The 22,910-nt window shown below is 43.2% G+C and overlaps 1 protein-coding gene across 1 annotated transcript; it reads left to right on the top strand.

Annotated features, from left to right (window-relative positions):
• Positions 1 to 2,972: 2,972 nt before the first annotated feature.
• On the top strand, positions 2,973 to 22,202 carry BCL2L12 (BCL2 like 12). Its single transcript, XM_077259775.1, has 7 exons — positions 2,973 to 3,321; positions 8,220 to 8,403; positions 9,650 to 10,275; positions 11,054 to 11,185; positions 11,834 to 11,943; positions 20,132 to 20,401; positions 21,365 to 22,202. The coding sequence occupies exons 2-7, from the start codon at positions 8,234 to 8,236 to the stop codon at positions 21,410 to 21,412; spliced, it is 1,356 nt and encodes a 451-aa protein (XP_077115890.1). The 5' UTR covers positions 2,973 to 3,321; positions 8,220 to 8,233; the 3' UTR covers positions 21,413 to 22,202.
• Positions 22,203 to 22,910: the final 708 nt, after the last annotated feature.

Here is a 22,910-nt window from a genome sequence, read left to right as displayed (position 1 = left end):
ATCCAGAGTTTTCCCAGTCAGGGAGTAGCAGCCGTTCAGAGCTACCCTGGCAAAGGAGGTAAACAGTTTTTGCTTTTCATTTGGAATATGACTGAAAGGAGTTAAGTTAACCCTGTTGGGATGTGTTATTGCTGTTCCAGTTTAAAGAACTGTGGAATCATGAACTAAGCATGATCAAAACTCTCTTGTATATAGTTGACACCTACTTAGGTGCTTCCTACTGGTTTTACAAAGAAGCTTTCAAGAAACTGTTTCTAATGTTGCTGTGAAAGTTGATTTTTTTACAGAGACCTGAAGAAAAACCCATTTGGTGTGGCCAAAGACAGGGTCTGGATTCCATGCCTTGTAGCCCGCCCAAGACCTACATTGGGGGTTAACGAAAACAGGTCCCCCATATTGTTGCTGCTGTTTGTAATGTTAATCAGTAATTGACTTGAATGATAAATTGCACAATCTGAAGCATTACCTCAGTTTATATGTTTGATAAGAAAAGTATGCACATGAAAATATTGATTTGTTGCACTTTAGGAAAGTAGTGTTGTTAGAAGAAGTGAGCTAGTATAATAAATATGAAAATAGTGTTGAAAATTCCAGTGAGAGTACGAAAATAAAAGCTGATGTTTGGTTTTGCACTTTTGAATAAAGAGAATCTTATGTAGTATACCCGTAAGGGTAGTTGCCATTCCATAGTATAGCATAGTAAAGTTTTATATTTTTGAAAAAGTTATTTATACCTTGTAATAAAGTTTGCAACGTTAAAGTATCAATTCCTCCCATAAAGGGAAGTTAAAGTTTACATGTCTTTCACAGTTAACACCTGTTTAACCTGTTTACTTGCATTTAAAAATCTTTTGCATGTCTTTTATATTACCTGTAACTGTTGTTTTCTTTTCCCAGTCCGGAAGTACTGGATTTAATGGGGGGGAGTGTAACACTCCAGGGTCCTGGTTGTTACAGTGGCATTGCTTTCCTCATGGGGAGAGTGATGTCACGCTTGGAAGCAAGGGAAGATCTCTTCTATCAGGTAATCACAAACATGCAACATGTTGACACTCAAGGCCAGAAGGGGGAGCTCTGAACCCGGTTTTCCAGGGAGGTGGTCTTGATATATATTCTGGCTGGAGGGGAAGTCAGTGTGCAGTCTGTCAGGAGGACAGAGAAGAGAGCAGTCAGACAGTGAGTGTCGGAAGGACTGAAGGGGCCGTGCAGCCAGAGTTGCTGCAGCTCCTGGAGAAAGAGAATACAGAAGGAAAGAACAGATTGTACAGAGCGTGCAGGAGAGCAAAGCACAGGAGAGTGACATCTGGGAAGGATAGGTGTGACTGGGCTACCTCCCTGGCAGAGCGCAGATTCCGGTAGCCGGAAGACCGAGGTTGTGTTGGACTCTAGGAGGCACAGCAGGACAGCTGGACTATACGTTACCTGTCCGCCCTAATACCCAGGAGACACAATGGCGCATAGAGCCCAGGTTGTAATAGAGACCCTATAGAGGACCCCTTTTAGCAGCGTCGGTCCCCATTGACCGAATACCACAGGTGGCGTCACGAACAAACTTTATTCCACCATTCCCTTTAAAGACTAACCCTTTAACATGGGCGCCCAGGGCCACGGACCGGATTGCCACCACCGTGACATCCCCCTGTGAGTTCCTGACCCGATACCAGGTACTCCACGGCTCTGGCGGGCGACTCAGAACCACTGGCACAGTTGATGAGGGTACTGTTAATGAGAGCACTGAAACAGATTCTAGGGTACTGTTAATAGGAAACCTGGCACATATAAGGCTACTTTCACACTAGCGTCGTGCACTGCACGTCGCAATGCGACGTACCGACGCATAATGTGGAAGCGCCGCACAACGGGGGCAGCGGATGCTGTTTTTCAGCGCATCCGCTGCCCCATTGTGAGGTGCGGGGAGGAGGGGGCGGAGTTCCGTCCGCGCATGCGCGGTGGGAAATGCTGGACACGACGCACCAAAAAACGTTACATGCAACGTTTTTTGGTGCCGAAGGTCCGACGCAACACGACGCAACCGTCGCACGACGGTTGCGACGTGTGGTAATGCGTTGCTAATGCAAGTCTATGGAGAAAAAACGCATCCTGCAAGCACTTTTGCAGGATGTGTTTTTGCTTCAAAACGACGGATAGCGACGTGCAGTGCACGACGCTAGTGTGAAAGTAGCCTTATTACTGTTTTTTTTTTAAATCTAACGGGCCTTTTACAGAACCCTCTTCAACCCTCTTTTTTAGGATTTTGGAGAGGATCCGCTCCAAAAATAAAACTCCTTAAAAGCTCAGTGTGAACATCGTGCTGGTGAGAGTGTTTTCACACTTGCTCTGTTTTTGGAGCGCAAACTGGCTAAATGCCCTGATTCTTCATTTGTTCGTTCTGTTTTTTGCCATTTTTCTTTTTTTCTAATCTTTTGGTATTCACTGATAATCAAAATGGCGCATGTGGTTCACAGTAAAAAAAATGGGCTTCTTCCTTGCCGTTAATTTTTGCAGCTTTTTTGTGTGGAAAAAGTCTCTATTTTTTCCAAATTAATGCAAAAAAAAAAAGGTACTTTTTGAGAAACATGTAGAAAATTACACCAGGGAAGTTGGACGGGTGATGCTAAATGTAGTGACTTAAAAAAAATAAATAAAAATAAATATAAATAAAAAATTGCACTTGATTAATCAGGTGAAAAAAAAACCTGGAATTATTAAGTGCAAAAAAAAAAAAGCTCAACTAGAATAATGAATTGGGCGCAAACAAAAAAAAGTCTCAAAACACTCAAAAGACAGGCGCAAAAATGATGATGAATGGAGGCCGGCGGAGCATTTTTTCTGATTTTTTTTAGAGGAAACTGAGCAGTTTTTGAGAAATGTTTACATTTGAGGCTTTTTGCGTTTGAGTTTTGAGGAGGATTTTTTGCGGGAAAGTGCAAATGTTTTGCAATATTAAAGGGGTTGAGAATGACCCCTTTAACAGGAACTCAATGGTTGACAGTTTACGAGAGCTCAGGTTATGTCATTATGGTTTTCTGCCCTCCTCCCCTCCTCGGGACATGCTGGTACTTGTAGTCCCAGTACATCCGGCACAGAACTAAAGAGGAAACTCGTCACCTCACACAGAAAAGGGAAAAAAAAAAAAAAAAGTAACCCTCGTGACGTCAGAGCCCAACCCCGGGCGGACAGATCGCGCAGGCGCAGTGCACTTGTCAGCAGTACCGACTCTTGCAGAAGTTTTGCGGCTCATTGATGGTCTCGGTTCGGCAGGAGGACGGTCCGGTGTCCTCAGTCCTTGGTTCCCCGGAGCAGCTGCTGAGTGTGCGGAGGGTGAGTACAGGCTGGGATGAACGGACGGGTCTTGTTTGGTCAGTCTGCGACAATTGAAAGTTGTGCGACTTTTACTTTGTTTTGGTAAATGTCGCAGACGATAATGATGTGAGAGCAGAGGGATGAGAGAAGATGGTATAATTGAGGATAATGCACACAGTAGGCAGTGAAGCAGCCCTAGATATAGTAATATATATATATATATAATATGTGTGCATGTGTGGCGCCGCTTATCTCCTAGGGATTCACAATAGACTGTCAGCGAGCTGTCGTCGCTCCATCCCTTTATAGGGCCGTTTTCGTCTTCCCTTCCATACAATGTATCTGCCTGGATCGGGGTCAGGTCTGAGGAATGAAAAGAAGAAAACTTCCATTCACTGACCGCAAGCGTAAAAGTCTCACTGCATCCGCCTTGATGGACTTATGATCAGCCCCCCCCAAAAAAAATCCTACATGCCCCCAAGCTGAAAATTGATTGCCCATATCGAAATTGTCTTTTCCCGTTTAGTCACCCTCCCCTGGTCCAGCGCTGGACATATCATTCATTGGGTGTAGCCCAAGAGGTAAGAGGGCCCATGTCTACCTCCAAAGCAGGTGCCATTTTTACCAGTGGCTGAGTCTGTAGTGTTGCTTATCACGATGACAGCGCTGCAGCCAATCAGTGAGGTCAGAAGCTCTGAGGGGCTCATGCCGTTTACTTGGGTGGAGCTCTGTGATCGTCTGCAGCGCTGTCAACAATAACACACTGTGAGCATCAGCAGAAACTCAGCACCGGACCCAAGGAGGGTGAGTAAAGCTTTTTTTTATAAATTTTATTTTTTTAAACAGGTTTTGTAAAATCGAAAATCCCCCTTTAAGACTAATAACCCCTCCTCCGATCACTGAGTTGCCCCCTTGTAGGGTTTGTTCACCTGTTATGTCAGATGAGCGGCCGATCCTGCTACATCGTACAGATCAGCTTCTCTTTAGTGTGTATGGGGTCCTTTAAAAATCAGGTTTTCTTTTTCTTTTTTTTTTTTGCAATCATTCAGATAGGCTTTTATTTCTGCACAATATACTTTGGAGAAGCTGCAGTGTAAAGCATGGTGGGGTCAGTCTCTGATGAGAAATGACACGACTTATGGGTCTTTACTATGTGACTAATTAATGCAGCCAGCAGGCTGTCAGTTTTTACAGGCTGTGACGTCCCTGTAATGAACCCGGCTTGTAAAAAAAAATACGAGTACTAGATATAAAACAAGGGAGCGGGCAGCACTTATAGGACGGGGGTCCGCAGCTTTTATTTCTCCACCAGGGTTGCCATTCATTTTGATAACCGGTGACCCTCCAAGCCTCCTCTTACAACAGACACACTTTGTCGACTCCTATTTTTCAGCATGGTCCCACATTATCAATTTGATAAAAGTAACTCGCTGCTTCAGTTTCTGCCTTTGGGGCTTTTACCTATCACTTACCTCTTCTGTAAAGTTTCACTTCCTCATCCCTTTATTGTAACATTTTGATATTTACTAATAAATCTGATTCTAAATGTAAATATTTACTGTTTCCACAATACTGATAGTTTAAGTCTCATGTATTCGATTTTTTTGTGTCTGTGATCTTCACGGGTAGCACTGATAGTCAATGGCGCCATTCACGCGTCCGCGGAGTTGAGTCCGTGAAAAAAAATCGGATGCACTTGGATGACATCTGAGTGCAGTCCGATTTTCATGGACTTTCAGAATGGAAAAGGAGGAATTTTTTTCTTTTAAAATTCGATGATACCTCAATCATTTGATCATCGTATGTGGGGAAAAAAATCAGATGTCTGAATGAGCCCTTAAACAGATGTCATCCCCTACACACACACACACACACACACACACACTTCCAGACCCGGCACATTGTTTTCCTTCCACGCTGCGTGCTCTTGCTGTGTAGACACGGGTGTGACCCTGTAGTAAAGTATCAGGTTGCACAAAGTGCGATGGACTTAGGAATTTAGTCGTATCATCTTGATGTCACAAAGGAACAAACAAACATTGTATTTTATTTCTGGTGTTCATCATGTATCGTTCAGAGCTGCAACATTTTCAGTGCTACAATCACAAGGTTCCATCCCAGGCTTCTGAGGAAGGGTCGCTCTCTGCTAGGCAAAAAAAAATGGTTCCGTGTCATCAGTGTTTTTCACACACACATAAGTAAATGACAAGGTGTCTCCTATCCTTTAGGACCGCACAAGAAACCACCACGCGGTCCACTCAGTGGAAACCATCTTACTGCACTCGGATGGCATCTGAGTGCAGTCCGATTTCAGCAGACTGACACAATGGAGATTTTTTTTCCTCCATCTTCTCCTCATCCAAGAGAATCGGAGCATACTGCGATCAGTATGATTTTTATTTTTTTTTTCATAATCGACCCGATTCTCTTAGATGAGAAAATGTATGATTGTCTGCACCCGCCCTTAGTCTTTTCATGATGGATCAAGCTTTAAAATGGAGTATGAGGTTAGGAAAAAAAAGTCTGAGCCAATGAACAAGAGAGGCAATGTGTTGAATTGTTATGAATGGGGCTGAACTGCAAAACCAGGCTCTGCCAGTGGACAAAGGGGGAGCTATTTCTCAAAGTCAACCTTTATGCCTTCCAGACCAGCATGCGAAACACAATGCGTAGACCTTTTCTCATAGGTCACCGGTCTGTTTACTTGGATCTATAACGCTCGGAGCCATGTTCAAACAATGATGTTATGCAAAATATGCGATTAGGTTTTTTTTTAGACCATTTCTTGGAATTTACTATTTGAACAAAATCCGGACCAATGTCATTCCTGAGCAGAGAGGGCTTTGCTGTAGAAAAGGTCATCACTGTGTTGTACCTGCATAGAGATAATGGCCATGAATATTTTCCCTCTTTGCAAACAATTCTTTGTCTACATCTCCTATGTGTCACGATTACAAATTAATAATCCTCACAAATTGGGGTTAGTTCTAGATTTTGATTTACCTGTCCTACTCCATAGATCTGCGACCAATCATAGCAGAAATTGACATGCCGCAGATTTGATCAAAGCTCATCTGCTTGGCTTCTGCCGTATTTTGTCCAAAATTTTGATGGAAAATCTGCAGCACTTCTAATATGTGTAATTGTACTTTTAAGATACATTGTATGAACGCAAGGTGTATATGCAGCAGAAATTGGTCTGCATATTACGGTGTCGTCACTCTGATGAGATCTTGCCAAAGTCCTCCTCTAAATGATGCACCGAAATGCTGAAGTGCAAATTCCAGTTGGACGGGATGTAGACCCACACATCTGCATAGGAGCTGTAGACAAAAAGTTAGATTTTGTTTTTGTTTTTTTCTTTTTAAGCAATACTGTACAAAGTTTTAGGCTTTGTTTGTAGCAAAAGGGAAAGGAAAGTGCATAATCTCTTCTGCTGCTGCTTCTTCTGCTGCTGCTTCTGCTGCTGCTGCTTCTTCTGCTGCTGCTTCTGCTGCTGCTTCTTCTTCTGCTGCTGCTGCTGCTTCTGCTGCGGCTGCTGCTTCTGCTGCGGCTGCTGCTTCTGCTGCGGCTGCTGCTTCTGCTGCGGCTGCTGCTTCTGCTGCTGCGGCTGCTGCTTCTGCTGCGGCTGCTTCTGTTGCTGCTGCTTCTTTTGTTGCTGCTGCTTCTTTTGTTGCTGCTGCTTCTTTTTTTGCTGCTGCTTCTTTTGTTGCTGCTGCTTCTTTTTTTGCTGCTTCTTCTTTTTTTGCTGCTTCTTCTTTTTTTGCTGCTTCTTCTTTTTTTGCTGCTTCTTCTTTTTTTGCTGCTTCTTCTTTTTTTGCTGCTTCTTCTTTTTTTTGCTGCTTCTTCTTTTTTTTGCTGCTTCTTCTTTTTTTTGCTGCTTCTTCTTTTTTTGCTGCTTCTTCTTTTTTTGCTGCTTCTTCTTTTTTTGCTGCTTCTTCTTTTTTTGCTGCTTCTTCTTTTTTTGCTGCTTCTTCTTTTTTTGCTGCTTCTTCTTTTTTTGCTGCTTCTTCTTTTTTTGCTGCTTCTTCTTTTTTTGCTGCTTCTTCTTCTTTTGCTGCTGCTTCTTCTTTTGCTGCTGCTTCTTCTTTTGCTGCTGCTTCTTCTTTTGCTGCTGCTTCTTTTGCTGCTGCTGCTTCTTTTGCTGCAGCTGCTTCTTTTGCTGCTGCTGCTGCTGCTTCTGCTTCTTCTTCTCTCCATTAGCTTGCAATCTGATTTTTTTTTTTTTTTTACGTTGCTACTGTCTAGGTATCTAATACTAAGATTACTATGTAATCAGAGAGGACAAAGTATCAGGAAGTGTTTTCTGGGACAACTATGCAAAGTTCTTTCAAGTTACACCCTTGATCATAAACCAGGTCTTTCCTTGGCGCTAAGACATGATCTGTATCCAGTGAGTCAGGATACATTAAAAGCACGATCTGCACCTGTACAGTGGGAAAATCCCAAATTCCGATCCTCCAAGGAGTCAGAAATGCTCCCGATGACGGGGAGGATAATTTTAGCGCCTCTTGGATATCACTGCCATGTGTTTCTGTGGTCGAGGATCAGCACTAGTGTAAATACTTGTATCCCCCACGAAATGACAATACAGGAGCGTTTTTTTTCGTAGTTGTCACCATTGTGCAGACCCTTAGAATCCTTCTTTAAGAAAGGTCACTTTTCCAGGAGGAACTGTACAACGTAGACTTCTAAGAACAAATCTTCCAGGATTGTTCTTTCCGAAAACAGACAGTCCGAGCCCCAGGCCCTTTTCTAAAGACGCCATTAACATTTTCTATTAACGACAGTTCAAAGGAAATACGTGACGGGGAAAAAATTGACCGATTGTTTGTTTTGATGTTAAACCTATTTTTTTAAGTATTTTTTGAGCATTTAACTTTTATGCTTAGTAATAATTTTTCGTTGTATTTTAGAGCAGTGATGTGGAATGGATACTTTCGGTAACCCCACAAATGGCGACCTCAGCCTGATAAAGGTGAAAGCGGAAACAAAGTGCGTCTTGGAAGCCTTCTTAAAACGATCCTTGAGTCAAGATGAGGGAAGGGACCTAGGACACGTGGGGCGCTCGTACCATGACCCTAAGAAGTACAGTCACAGGTACGCTTCATTTAGTTTTTTGAGGTAAATTTAGGGTATGTTGATGCAGGATATCAATTGAGCGGATAAAATCTGTGCTGAATCTGGGATTTGCACGTTTCACCCCATATAATTTAGAAAATGGCATGGATTGATAGACTACAAATTAATTTTGCACCCTTGGTCAGTTTTTGCTTCGATTCTCAGCCGTTGGATGAGATTTTGTAAAATCTCAGATGCTTTTGCTGCTGTTATACATTGTGGATTTTTCAGAAAATTCTCAGCATATTTGTCATGTGTCAACCTACCTTTAAAAGGAACCTGTGACCTCAGGAAATAACGGTAGATACGTGCAAATATAGGGTTAAATCTGCCACCTGGCCAACTTACTGAAATTTCAGCTACTGTGAGAAAATGAACTTCTTTCCTCCTGGGAGCCGCCGGCTTTCAGTTATAGGAGCGGTGCAGGGATCGATTAGGGTTCTCTCTCTATACTGTGCGCAGTGGCTGTAAGCACGGGCCGGCATTTTGGTTGACCTCATGCAGTGCAGATCCGGCTGCCCAAGTGCTGGGATGTTTTTGCAGCCGCCGCTCACAGTATAGAGAGCTATGACTGTAATCACACCGTGCTCGCCCCCATGACTTAAAGCTGGCGGCTCCCAGGAAGAAATAAGTTAATTTTCTCCCAGTAGCCGCACTTTCAGCAAGACGGCCAGGTAGCAATGTAACGCTATTTACCTTGATTGAAAGCTGGCTCTGCACTATCAGCTGTCAATCAAAGTGCTGGGCTGTGCTTATAGTATATAGAGCAATGACTCCAACCACACCAGGCACCGCCCCCATGACTGAAAGCCGGCGGCTCCCAGGAAGAAATAAGTTAATTTTCTCCTGGTAGCTGCACTTTCAGTAAGTCAGCCAGGTAGCAATGTAATGCCATTTACCTGCAGATTAACGCTATATCTGCAGGTAAATTTAATTTTTTGTGCTGACAGGTACCCTTCAAACTTAAATGGAATGGAACAAAATACAAATCCCCTCCTTTTTGCCTACATCCAACAACACCCATAAGACTCGTATTCTTTTTTTGTATTAAATTCCCCTCTCTCTTTTATGTGGTCCTCCTTGTGCTGGACATAATTCATTAATTTCCTGCAAGGAAAGGGGAAGACTGATGTTCACAACTTAGTGGGTACTCGGGGGTGCAGGTGTTGATTGGTGAAATACACATAGCCACAGAAGGTCTTTTTTTTTACCTCCATCTCATAAGGTTAAATCATGAAGAAAGTAAGGAATTATTTCCAAAGAAATCTAAAAAGTCAGATAGAAAAAGAAGCAAAGAGCCCGAAAGAGATGAAAGGAGCAGGAGCCCGGCGTTCGGTGAGTCGCCAGCACAGGGACGTCATGGTACCTGGAATTCCCTACACGAAGAGATCAATCGGGTGGAAGAGACCAAACACGGCTTCAAAACCAATATTAAGAAGCTGCTGAAAAAACCGGGCCAGGTGAAGGAAAAGGGCGGTTCACTAAAGGACAGGAATGGAAGCGTTCAGAGTAAATCCAAAGACTCTATTGAGGCTGTACTTGAGGACCACGGGAAAGCCACCGCCAAAGGGGATTCCATCAAACGGCCCAAGTCTCCTAACCCGTTACTTGCCTGTACGGTGATGACCTCTACAACTTCTTTAACAGAGGAAGATCAGAAGCAATACGACACCAGCTCCTATGAGAAGTACTTGCCAAAAAAGCCCAGCCGTTCCTTCTCTCTTAAAAAGTTACTTAAGAAAAAAACTCACAAAGAGAATACTCCGGAGGTGGACTTCAAACCTGCCCGGCCTGACTTTCTGCCTGTGAAATCGTGGAACGAGGAGCCTTATGCTCCGATTCAGGAAACTGGTATGGATATGTTATGTATTTTATTTCTTTTTTGGCTACCTTTTAATGCAGAACACGCGAAACACTGTTGTACTGACACAGATCTAGACGGCGGCAGCGGCTCAGATTGCTCAAGGTAACATGGAGGTCAAAAGGGTGTCCCCATAGTCGCCACTTAATTCCCGTTCATGGGATAGGTGATAAGTCCCTGAGGATTGGGAATCCAATCATTGGGACCTCTGCCGATCAGTAATAAAGAGAATCCCCTACCTCTAACGGCTGTTTAACCACTTAAATGCCAATGTCAATCTCTCGACACTATCACGAGTGGTTAAGGTCCAGTCGACGCCACCATATTTGTACTTCTTTGTAGCCCCCAGCCTATCTAATGAAGGGTTAAAAAAAAGTTTAAAAAAATACTACATAAAGAAACTAAATTGAAAAATAAACATATTGGGTATCACCGTATCTACAAAACATAAAACTATTTAACTGGTACAGAATAAAATCGTAATGCCAGAATTGCTGCTTTTTGACCTCCAAAAAAGCAATAAAATACAATCAAAACATCTATGTACCCTAAATTAAATCTTGGCATGCAAAAAAAAAAAAAAAACAAGCTTTCACACAGCCCCACCAACGGGAAAAATAAAAAAATGACGGGTCTTAGAACATGGACTTACAAGTCAAAATGTATTTGTTTTTATCAACTAAAATGTGACAAAAAAAAAATCTTATAAGTTTGATATGTCCATAATCGTATTGGCTTCTATGGTTTTCATTCTTTATGCATTATTAGGTAGACTTGAAGACTCCGAGATTTACTCTTTAGCTGCAGAAAAGTTGGAGACGTTGCTCAAACACAAAAGACTAAAGAGTCCTCAGGAGCCGCAGAAGGGTCCTGCTCCTCCAGTATTCGTCCTCCAAGGAAGTATGATGAGGTTTTTCTTTTACCTTCTTTCTATTTCTTCTACTTTTCCATGGTCAGTGAGTGTTTTAGTATATATCTAGGTTTTTTTTTCTGGCACAATCTGGTGACCATTGTTTAAATTGGCGCCATGTAATGTCTGTTTCCCTTGTAATGTATACAAACATCATTTATGCAAGTCCGTGAAATAATAGGCCGATTTTCACAAACTGTCAGAATAGATAAGGCGGAGAAACATATTTTTATTATTGTTGTTATTATTATTATTGTTATTATTATTTTATTGTCCACATCCGAGAAAAATTGACACTCCCCAAAAATAGTCCTTTTTTTTTTTGTTTCTGTATGCGGAAAAATTGTCCGTGTGTCATTAGACAGTGCATATTTTGGAAGATACATGTGTTTTGTTTTTTCTTTGCTTTTCTTCCTCCCTTGTAGTTAAAGCTTAAATACTTTATTTTTTTATTATTATTTTTGCTAGCAAATGATTTTCTAGCTTCAGTACATTTAGAATAAAAAAAGAAACCAGATTCCACATGGTTATTAAGTGTTTGATAGGAATGGTTGCACTTCTGTAAAGTAGATGTTGTACTGTTTATGCTGTTATTGTAGGTCATATATGAATTAGCGTGTGATTCTCTACACTTACAGACAACAATAATGTCACTACTGATGATGGGCCGGCTGCGGAGGACAAGGATGAAGTGATTCGGAAGCTGGTGGCCTTACTGCAGGAACAGGCCGTAGTTATCAATGCAAAGGTGAGGGCCGACTAACCTTTAGCTCCTTCTAAAATTTACCTACCCCATCACTTTGAGCACATCCACCCCCCGTCTGCACGTAAATTCTATGGATATCATCACACAGAATTTTATGGTTCATTTACTTCTAAAGGCAAAGTAATGCAACTTTCTAAATAGTCTTCATTAAAAACCTTCTATCGTTTTGCTGCTGCGGAGTGTCTGTAAGCGTTTACCTAGCTCAGTGCATTTTCAAAAATGTTACAAATCTATCAGACATCCTGTTCTTGATGGCTCTCTGCTCCAACCTCAAATCTTAAGCGGAGAGGTGAGAAAGCATGTACAGTTTCAGAGAAAGCAGAGTATACAGGATAGAAGCTGTTCTGATAATGAGCTATTATCTAGCTCAGTGCATTTCCAAAAATGTTACAAATCCATCAGATATCCTGTTCTTCATAGCTCCCTCTGCTCCAGCCTGAAATCTCTCAAGTGGAGAGGTGGGGAAGCCTGTACAGTTTCAGAGACTGCAGAGTATAGAAAAAGAGGAAAACACATGTACAGGATAGAAGCTGTGCTGAAGACAACATCACCCTTTCTATACATGGACCTCACATCCATCCTATATTACTGTGAAGGACACTCCCAGACTAGAGAAATTTGAAACTTGGATTTAGGGTAAAAACTGAATATCAGGGGTTCAGGAAATTAACCGAAGCGTGTAGACTGAAACTTTGTGCAATTTTATTAAAAGGAAGCTGTCACCCCCAAAATCAAAGGTGAGCTAAGCCCACCAGCATCAGGGGCTTATCTACAGCATTCTGTAATGCTGTAGATAAGCCCCCGATGTATCCTAAAAGATGAGAAAAAGAGGTTAGATTATACTCACCCAGGGGCGGTCCCGCTGCGGTCCGGTCCGATGGGTGTCGTGGTCCGGTCCGGCGCCTCCCATCTTCATAGGATGACGTCCTCTTGTTGCCTTCACGCTGCGGCTCCGGCGCAGGCGTACTTTGTCTGCCCTGTTGAGGGCAGAGCAAAGTACTGCAGTGCGCAGGTGCTGGGCCTCTCTGACCTTTCCCGGCCCCTGTGCACTGCAGTACTTTGCTCTACCCTCAACAGGACAGACAAAGTACGCCTGTGCCAGAGCTGCAGCGTGAATGCAAGAAGAGGACGTCATCGTAAGAAGATGGGAGGCCCCGGACCAGACCGCGGCGCCTATCGTACCGGGACCGCCCCTGGGTGAGTATAATCTAACCTTTTTTTCTCATCTTTTAGGATACATCGGGGCTTATCTACAGCATTACAGAATGCTGTAGATAAGCCCCTGATGCTGGTGGGCTTAGCTCACCTTCGATTTTGGGGGTGACAGGTTCCCTTTAACTAAGATGTACTTTTTTTCTAAGTTCAAAGATGCTCACAGATAAAGGTAGAAAAAAGTTGAAATCCAACTTGCCTAGTTTAAATGCAGTTCGTGGACATTCTTCTAGGGCGGTGCAGGGATAGAATTTGGGTCGGCAGCTGGTAAAGATGCAAATGTTGGGTGTATCCAGCATCACGTCCACAAGAGATAATTCAAATCAAAGGTGGATTACTGACCTGGTTGCTGGGCACGGATCCTGCAAATCGATTCACTCAGCTCTATAAATACAATAAGTAATGTTAATCATTAAAGACAATTTATAGTTACATAGTACTGAGTCATGTGTTCATTAAAGATGCAAATGTTGGGTGTATCCAGCATCGTGTCCAAAAAATAATTCAAATCAAAATCCTTTATTATTCCATGTTAAAAATTCAAAAACCTCTTTGGAAAATTGTGCAAAAAAAAAAAATATATATTCGGGATGGACATTAGGCATTTCCAACAGTTCAGGTCTTATTCATAGTACAATCCCAATGTGTATAGATATACATATTAGTCCTTACAATACCCTAAACATAAATGGGTCACATTCCGTAAATATCACATCTACCCAGAACCAATCAAGGAACAAGGAGTGTGTATATATAAACAGCGTCGGACTGGGGTGTCTGGGGCCCACCAGAGGAATGGACTCTAGGGGCCCACCCTACAGCTATATGCAAATATCTGTCATTATAGTGGAGCATCGGCTGTAAAACACCGGCGGCTGCTGCACATCTACCGTGTGCCCCAATAACTGGGATGTATAATTACGGTAGTTTACATTAATGGGGTTCTTGGTTAAAACAAGTTATCACTGATCCATGGGCTCCACAGGATAGGTGATCGCTTAGATCCGACCATTAGAAACTGGGGAAGTTTTATCCCTGACAGGACACTTTTATCACTATTTTAAAATGCAGCGGCAGGTGGGATTTCTGACCGCAGCTCCATTCATTCTCTTTGGGGCTTCCAGAAAAAAACAAGTGCAGCCACTGAGGGAATGAATGGATCAGTGATCTAGTCGGACATGCCACTCCAGTCTAATGGGGATAAAAAGTTCCACATTTTGCTGAGTGGGTCCAAGCAGTCAGACCCCCACCAATCAATATGTTATCACTTATCCTGTGGAGAGGTGATTACTTTTTTCCACAGGAAACCCCTGTAAGTGCATCTCCGCCGCTGTGTACAAAGCATTAAAACTCTAATGGAAATAAAGAATCTTCTCCTAATTAATATCAGAGAGAACAAATGACTGCCATACACAACACAATCCACTATACCAAGACCAATAATACCACATACAGGAAGAAATACCACCACACCATGACCAGACCACATAGTGACCGAATAATACTACATACAAGGGACAAATACCACCGCACCGTGTCAACACCACATATTACCACCACTTGGTGACCAAATAGCACATACAAGGGACAAATACCACAACACCATTTCCAGACCACATATTACCACCACACAGTGACTGAATACTACAATACTGATCAGAAATAAAAAAAAAAAAAAAAAACACAATACTATCACCATAAGGCTGCTGTCACACTAGCAGTATTTGGTCAGTATTTTACATCAGTATTTGTAAGCCAAAACCAGGAGTGGAACAATTTGAGGAAAAGTATAATAGAAACATGTGCACCACTTCTGCATTTATCACCCACTCCTGGTTTTGGCTTACAAATACTGATTTCCACATATAGTGGGATCTATGCAATAAAGCGATCTCCACTATGGTACTAATATAAAATAAATGTTATTGAACATAATGTTAAAAACACAAATAGGATAAAATTACTACATGTAAGAAAGGTACACAATCCAATAAAAGGGACTATACTGCCATGGGAGATTGCAAGATGGCTCAGGCTGAATGCAGTATATATACAATGAGAAATACCTATGCTATGATATGAGAGTCCACGGATGGAAAGCTGCCTCTATCAACGATACCTAGCTTAATAATATGGTGTCCTAAATCAGACCCCACAAAAATACATGGCATATGCTAGAGGTAGTAAAAGGATATTACCTTACTGTTCGCCTGCTGCAATGACCCCGGCGTCCCTCTAGCATATGCCATGTATTTTTGTGGGGTCTGATTTAGGACACCATATTATTAAGCTAGGTATCGTTGATAGAGGCAGCTTTCTATCCATGGACTCTCATATCATAGCATAGGTATTTCTCATTGTATATATACTGCATTCAGCCTGAGCCATCTTGCAATCTCCCATGGCAGTATAGTCCCTTTTATTGGATTGTGTACCTTTCTTACATGTAGTAATTTTATCCTATTTGTGTTTTTAACATTATGTTCAATAACATTTATTTTATATTAGTACCATAGTGGAGATCGCTTTATTGCATAGATCCCACTATATGTGGAAGTTTTGCTGGGTGGTACATATACCCTTCATTTTGAAGGGATTTGTCTTTGTAAAAACATAGAGCAATTACGTGTGATTACAAATACTGATGTAAAATACTGACCAAATACTGAATGTGTGACGGCAGCCTAAGTGACATTATACACAGGAGATCTGTACTTAGTATGCAGTGTCTGTGTAGAGGTAATACAGAGATCACTGGTGGTATTATACACAGGAGCTCTGTATATAATGTATAGGTAATACAGTGATCACTGGTGACATTATACACAGGAGCTCTGTATATAGTATACAGTGTATAGTGTCAGTGTATAGGTAACACTGACTCACCAGTGACGTCTCTAGGTGAAGTCCTTCATCTTTCATCCAGCACAGACCGCCATCATTTCTTCCAGCCAGGACTCATTTCTGCAGGAAATAACACAGTTATCTTGAGCTCCACTTGCAGAACACATTACTTAATTTTTCACAACTTCTACATTACACCACATGAAGAAAAAAAGGCGACATAGTGTCACTCTACACAGTAACAGGACCGCCCCCCCAATTAAAACAGTATACTCAAAAAATAAAATAAATACATCACTGCAGTAATAATTTCCCTTAATTAGCCCCTATGGTAATAATATTCCCCACCCTGGCCCCGTTTATCTCATTCCTGGCTCCAGCCATATGTTCTCGCATCCTGCCCTCTTGAGTATCCATTCTACCCCATATGATCTCCCCATCCTGCCCCATCTGTCTCCATCGTATCCATCCTGCCCCATGATCCAATCCTGCCCCATGTCTTTCATTCTGCCCCGTGTCTCCAATCATGCCCTGTATCTACATTCTGCCCATGTCTCCAATCCTGCCCCCAGTGTGTCCAGCAATCTACCCCAGTGTGTCCAGCATATTACCCCCAGTGTGTCCAGCAACCTGCCCCAGTATGTCCAGCATATTGCCCCAGTGTCCAGCAATCTGCCCCAGTGTGTCCAGCATTGCCTCCAGACAGTGAATCCAGCAATCTGCCCCAGTATGTCCGGCAATCTGCCCCAGTGTCCAGCAATCTGTCCCAGTATGTCCAGCATTGCCCCCAGACAGTGTGTCCAGGAATCTGCCCCAGTATGTCTGGCAATCTGCCCCAGTGTGTCCGGCAATCTGCCCCAGTGTGTCCGGCAATCTGCCCCAGTGTGTCCAGCAATCTGCCCCAGTGTGTCCAGCATATTACCCCCGTGTGTCCAACAATCTGCCCCCAGTCTGTCCAGCGTTCTGCCCCCAGTCTGTCCAGCGTTCTGCCCCCAGTCTGTCCAGCGTTCTGCCCCCAGTCTGTCCAGCGTTCTGCCCCCAGTCTGTCCAGCGTTCTGCCCCCAGTCTGTCCAGCGTTCTGGCCCCAGTCTGTCCAGCGTTCTGGCCCCAGTCTGTCCAGCGTTCTGTCCCAGTGTGTCTCCAGCGTTCTGTCCCAGTGTGTCTCCAGCGTTCTGCCCCAGTGTGTCTCCAGCGTTCTGCCCCAGTGTGTCTCCAGCGTTCTGCCCCAGTGTGTCTCCAGCGTTCTGCCCCAGTGTGTCTCCAGCGTTCTGCCCCAGTGTGTCTCCAGCATTCTGCCCCAGTGTGTCTCCAGCATTCTGCCCCAGTGTGTCTCCAGCATTCTGCCCCAGTGTGTCTCCAGCATTCTGCCCCAGTGTGTCTCCAGCATTCTGCCCCAGTGTGTCTCCAGCATTCTGCCCCAGTGTGTCTCCAGCATTCTGCCCCAGTGTGTCTCCAGCATTCTGCCCCAGTGTGTCTCCAGCATTCTGCCCAAGTGTGTCTCCAGCATTCTGCCCCAGTGTGTGTCCAGCAATCTGCCCCAGTGTGTGTCCAGCAATCTGCCCCAGTGTGTGTCCAGCAATCTGCCCCAGTGTGTGTCCAGCAATCTGCCCCAGTGTGTCTCCAGCAATCTGCCCCAGTGTGTCTCCAGCAATCTGCCCCAGTGTGTCTCCAGCAATCTGCCCCAGTGTGTCTCCAGCAATCTGCCCCAGTGTGTCTCCAGCAATCTGCCCCAGTGTGTCTCCAGCAATCTGCCCCAGTGTGTCTCCAGCAATCTGCCCCAGTGTGTCTCCAGCATTCTGCCCCAGTGTGTCTCCAGCATTCTGCCCCAGTGTGTCTCCAGCATTCTGCCCCAGTGTGTCTCCAGCATTCTGCCCCAGTGTGTCTCCAGCATTCTGCCCCAGTGTGTCTCCAGCATTCTGCCCCAGTGTGTCTCCAGCATTCTGCCCCAGTGTGTGTCCAGCATTCTGCCCCAGTGTGTGTCCAGCATTCTGCCCCAGTGTGTGTCCAGCATTCTGCCCCAGTGTGTGTCCAGCATTCTGCCCCAGTGTGTGTCCAGCATTCTGCCCCAGTGTGTGTCCAGCATTCTGCCCCAGTGTGTGTCCAGCATTCTGCCCCAGTGTGTGTCCAGCATTCTGCCCCAGTGTGTGTCCAGCATTCTGCCCCAGTGTGTGTCCAGCATTCTGCCCCAGTGTGTGTCCAGCATTCTGCCCCAGTGTGTGTCCAGCATTCTGCCCCAGTGTGTGTCCAGCATTCTGCCCCAGTGTGTGTCCAGCATTCTGCCCCAGTGTGTGTCCAGCATTCTGCCCCAGTGTGTGTCCAGCATTCTGCCCCAGTGTGTGTCCAGCATTCTGCCCCCAGTGGGTGTCCAGCATTCTGCCCCCCCTCCAGTGTCTCCCACTGCTTCAGGGGCACCCGCCGCTCCGGGGGCCCCCCGGCCGCCACCCTCCCACCCTCCTTGAAGACGATACTCACCCTGCTGCCTGCTCCAGCGATGGTCTCGGCGTCTGCTGCTCTGCACTGCATCTTCTTCCTGCTTGTGCTTGTGCGGTCATGTGATACTGATTAAAGTCATGAATATGCGCATATTCATGGCCTTAATGAAGCGGTACCACGTGACCACACAAGCAGGAAGAAGATGCAGTGCAGAGCAGACGCTGAGACCATCGCTGGAGCAGGGTGAGTATCGTCTTCAAGGAGGGTGGGTGGGGGGCGGCCAGGGGGGCCCCTGGAGCAGTGGGGGCCCCGCCAGCAGGTGTCAGTGCCTGGGCCCACCGGAGGATCCTCCGGTTCTCCGGTGGGCCAGTCCGAGCCTGTATATAAAATCAATAAAGTTTATTTATAACAAATACATAAAATCATTCAAGTATATGCTGGATGCCTCAAGCCAAACTAGAGGACCAGCAGGTAATAACACACCACAAAGTATTCCATATTACTCAATTAATATATATTGCATGGCAGGGTTATATATTCCCTCTGGAAAAGCAACCATACTTCATGGATAGACCTAAATTTACCATGTATATTTGTATCATACAACCGCTCATATCTCCATAAAGATTGCTTCCCTAAGTTCCCATATGGTTCTGGGTAGATCCAATGTGTATAGAGTCCATTTTATATCCAAAGTAAGGGGAATATTAAAAATAGTCAACATTATTATTTATGTATGTGATGAAATTACCTATGGACGTCCCACAGCCTCACCATGTGACAAGAACGTCGTCGATGAAGCTTCCATATAAAAAAAAAAAATCACACATAAGGGTTAAATGAAGTGTATATACATATTTATCTTTTCACCGATTTAAGATATTAGCCATCAAGAGTGAAAATTTGGCACCTGTAGAACATCCTTGGCATTGTAATGAAAATGTATCCCGAAAAGAGAAATTATTGCTTTGTCAATAAAAAGTGAGTGACATTAAGTATAAATCGCTGAAATTCCTCAATATAATCTGTGTATTTGCAGATTTGATCAGTCAAAGCAACTATTGTTAGATTATGCAGTATCGAGGTGTACAGTGCATTTATATCACACGTTATCCAGGTATAATTTTCCAACCATTGAATGTCCTTTCATAGCAATTAAAACCTGTTTTGAATCACAAATGTAACTAGGGGACAACTCTACCAAAGGTTGAAGTCTAGCCTATAACTTCTTGCAAGAGATTTTACGACAATGATCCAATGCCTGGAGTTGGTCTAAATCGTGGTGGAAATTTCTCCTTGTGCATTTTTGGGGGAGCATGGAATTAAAGAGTCCTTGGACAGGGAGGATTTCAATATTCAGCTTGTTTAGTTGTAATAAGACCCAAGGTGTATGCCTACATCCAGAAGTTTTGTTAAGGATTTTTTTATTTGGTTAATAGGATCAGAAACCAATGACTGATAAACCTTGGAATCTTTTAACATATTTAAGATTTCTTTCTCGTATAGACCTTTGTCCATAAGAACAATGGAACCCGCTTTGTCTGAGTTTTTTATGTTAACATTATCATTAGTTTGTAACTGTACTTTTGCTCGAGGGAATGCTAATTGTCATTTCTGGGTGACTTTATGGAGCACTCGATTAGCTGGAAAGTGATTTATATATATTTTTTTTATCCTGTAGATCAGTAAGGATCCCTTCCTCAGGAATACCCTCAGCAGGATGTCCTACGGCAGCTTCTTCCGTCTTGCAGAAGTTTTTACAAGAGATGCCGAGGTCGAAAAGGATGAAGCGGGCTCAAGTGTGAGCCCGGAACTGACGAAAATTGCTCTGACTATGGAGCTGACCAGGAAGGTGGCCGGGATTAATAGCCATGCCGTTCACACACTAATGGGCTACAGTCTTCAATACATGGACATGTTTGTTCCCTGGCTACAAAAGCAAGGAGGCTGGGTAATCTATCCTGTTTTTTTGTTTTAACCACTACACAGGATTCCATATTAAGGAATTCTGAGTTAAAGGAATTGTCCAGCACTTTTATACTAATCTGATATTGGTGAACTAACCCTCGGGATAGGCCATCCGTGTACCCGTTTAATTGAGAACCCTTACTTAGTTGCCGGAGCTTCTTATAAAAGCCCCTGGAGGACCCGACACTTCTATGCATTACACCGATAGCTCATTAATTTTAATAGGAACTATGTAATGCTTAATTTTCCCTCTGGAAGTGCTGCAGGGAAATTGGATCTGAATGGTACAATTAATGACCTAACTGACTCCTCTCCAGCTCGTTCAGCACATATGGCCATATAGGCTGCAGAACATCTTGTATCCGCGCATTCTCTGATCGCTGTCGGTGCATGAAGAGGATGCAGTAAAAAAGCCGATCACATGGTCACATTAATCTTGCCATTTTGATAACTATAGATCAGGCAATCATAATGGCGATAGTCACTGGTTTGCTCAGGTGATGCAAGTGAATGGGGTTGCATTGCTACCTGCAAAGTCTTGCAACCATGACAATCAATCCAACTGGTGTGGAGCTTTTTACAATTCGCTTGGGTACTTTTGGAATGGGAACCCAATAACTTGCATTAGGCTGTGATGTAGCCGCAAACTACAGTTATCTTTGGATGCACGACCTGCATCAACTCAATATTCACAGTGTAGCTCCAGCCTTATAATAATGTTTCTTGTGCATATAACGAACATTTATTTAAAAAAATAGAAACATATTAACAGCAAAGAGGTTCCAGCTTTAATAGGACTAGCAAATATTTATTTTATACCTGTATAGTAATTGATCCTCGGTCCTCCCCACTCCCAAATTGGAAATCGTTTTTAAGTCATTCTCGTAATCAATTTACATGTCAATTTTTCAATCTCGTAATTTCATTTTTCATTTTTCTCGAACAGGAAAAATTAGTTTCCGACGGAGATATTTCCGACTTGCAAATTGACTAATTTGACCAAAACAACAAGAATACCTCCATTGTATCCAGGCCTGGGCAGATCTACACTGTTGCCTAAACCTGTTCCATATGTCTAAAGGAATACTGTGCGTTATACTGTCAACATGGTCGACCTCGACTACTTCTGTGGCCCGATATGTTACCGTACGGACATCTTACAATGGATCAGGGAACAAAATCTGCCAAAATACCACCTGTGACTATTTTTATTTTTTCAAATCTTTTTCGAATTAAGACTTTTCTAAAACGTTGGCATCTGCGGGCACGTGCCATTGCATTGTTTTATCTTGGAACCGAATTCCAAACCGGCGTACAAGCGTAGGCCGAAAAACATTTTTTTAACCACTTTTGGAATTTTTATACCAAGTTTCTCTGTGAGATGTCTTGAGATTGGGACGCACACCCACTACTGTAATGTGTGGGTCCAAAGCCTGTCGGTGCCAGTATCAATATTACTGTAATCAATACGTTCTGAACATTGAAAAATTGTGTTGTGTAGCTATTTAATTATTCAGATGCCTGAATGATGTGTGACCCTCCTGCCGTGTACTGACCACCTCTGCCGCATTGTTGGGCAGGACTAAAGAAAAACACTGTAAAGATGCCGACTTGCACTTTTTAATCTGTTTTCTAATATCTGAAGGGAAATACTTATTTCTTTTTTTACTTTTGTAATTGAAAACTATTGGTTCCTGTCAGCAGATAATTATTTACCCATAGGGTGTAATTTGCACCGTGTTGGTTTTAATGTTTGCCTGGCATTAAAGTGAATGTTAAGTTTCTTTTTATATTATTTTTATGTTCCACATTAAGTTTTGTGTAAAAGACTGACCACCCCCCTAGTAAAGGAAGTTTTCCTTTAAGGAGACCCTTGCTTCCAAGGCTTTACGACACTTTTAGGCTCCGGTTTAGACGCCATATTAAAAATCAATCAGTCACAGCCTCAAATTACTTAAGTGTCTGCATGTGCTCGTTCACACCATAGATGGGTGCAGGCTTCCTTCTGTGAGATGATGTCCCCTGAGGTCTACCTATAGCCATGTTATGGTTCTCACAGACTGTACTGAAGGAGTGCAAATATTAACACAAATCCAATGATTTGAGAATAAATTGTTGAAATTTCTGAACTAGATATAAAATTCTAATTTTTTTTTTACTTTTATTCAATTTTTTTACATTTTTCCAATTATAAAATCTAGATGTAGAGAAATCTGCAGAATCAAGACTGGTCAATGAATTCTGTCAGTCATAGATATGTATAGTGGGCCGACATATAATCCCTGTAGTGTGAAGTCACTGGGCCGCACACTTTTGTCAACATTTTGGGCCTAAACTGTCTAAAACAACAAGTCTCTTTGTTGCCCATAGCAACCAATCAGAGATGAGCTTTCATCGTTTAAACAGCTTTGGTTCATTGAAAGCTGCTCTGTGATTGGTTGCTATGGGTGATAAATCACGGCCTGTGAAAAAACAATAATACTCAGACCAGG

This window comes from Ranitomeya variabilis, chromosome 4 (genome assembly GCF_051348905.1).
Source record: "Ranitomeya variabilis isolate aRanVar5 chromosome 4, aRanVar5.hap1, whole genome shotgun sequence".
In the NCBI taxonomy this organism is placed as follows: domain Eukaryota; kingdom Metazoa; phylum Chordata; class Amphibia; order Anura; family Dendrobatidae; genus Ranitomeya; species Ranitomeya variabilis.
Note: the sequence above shows the minus strand (reverse complement) of the source record. Positions and strands in the feature narration are given on the sequence as shown.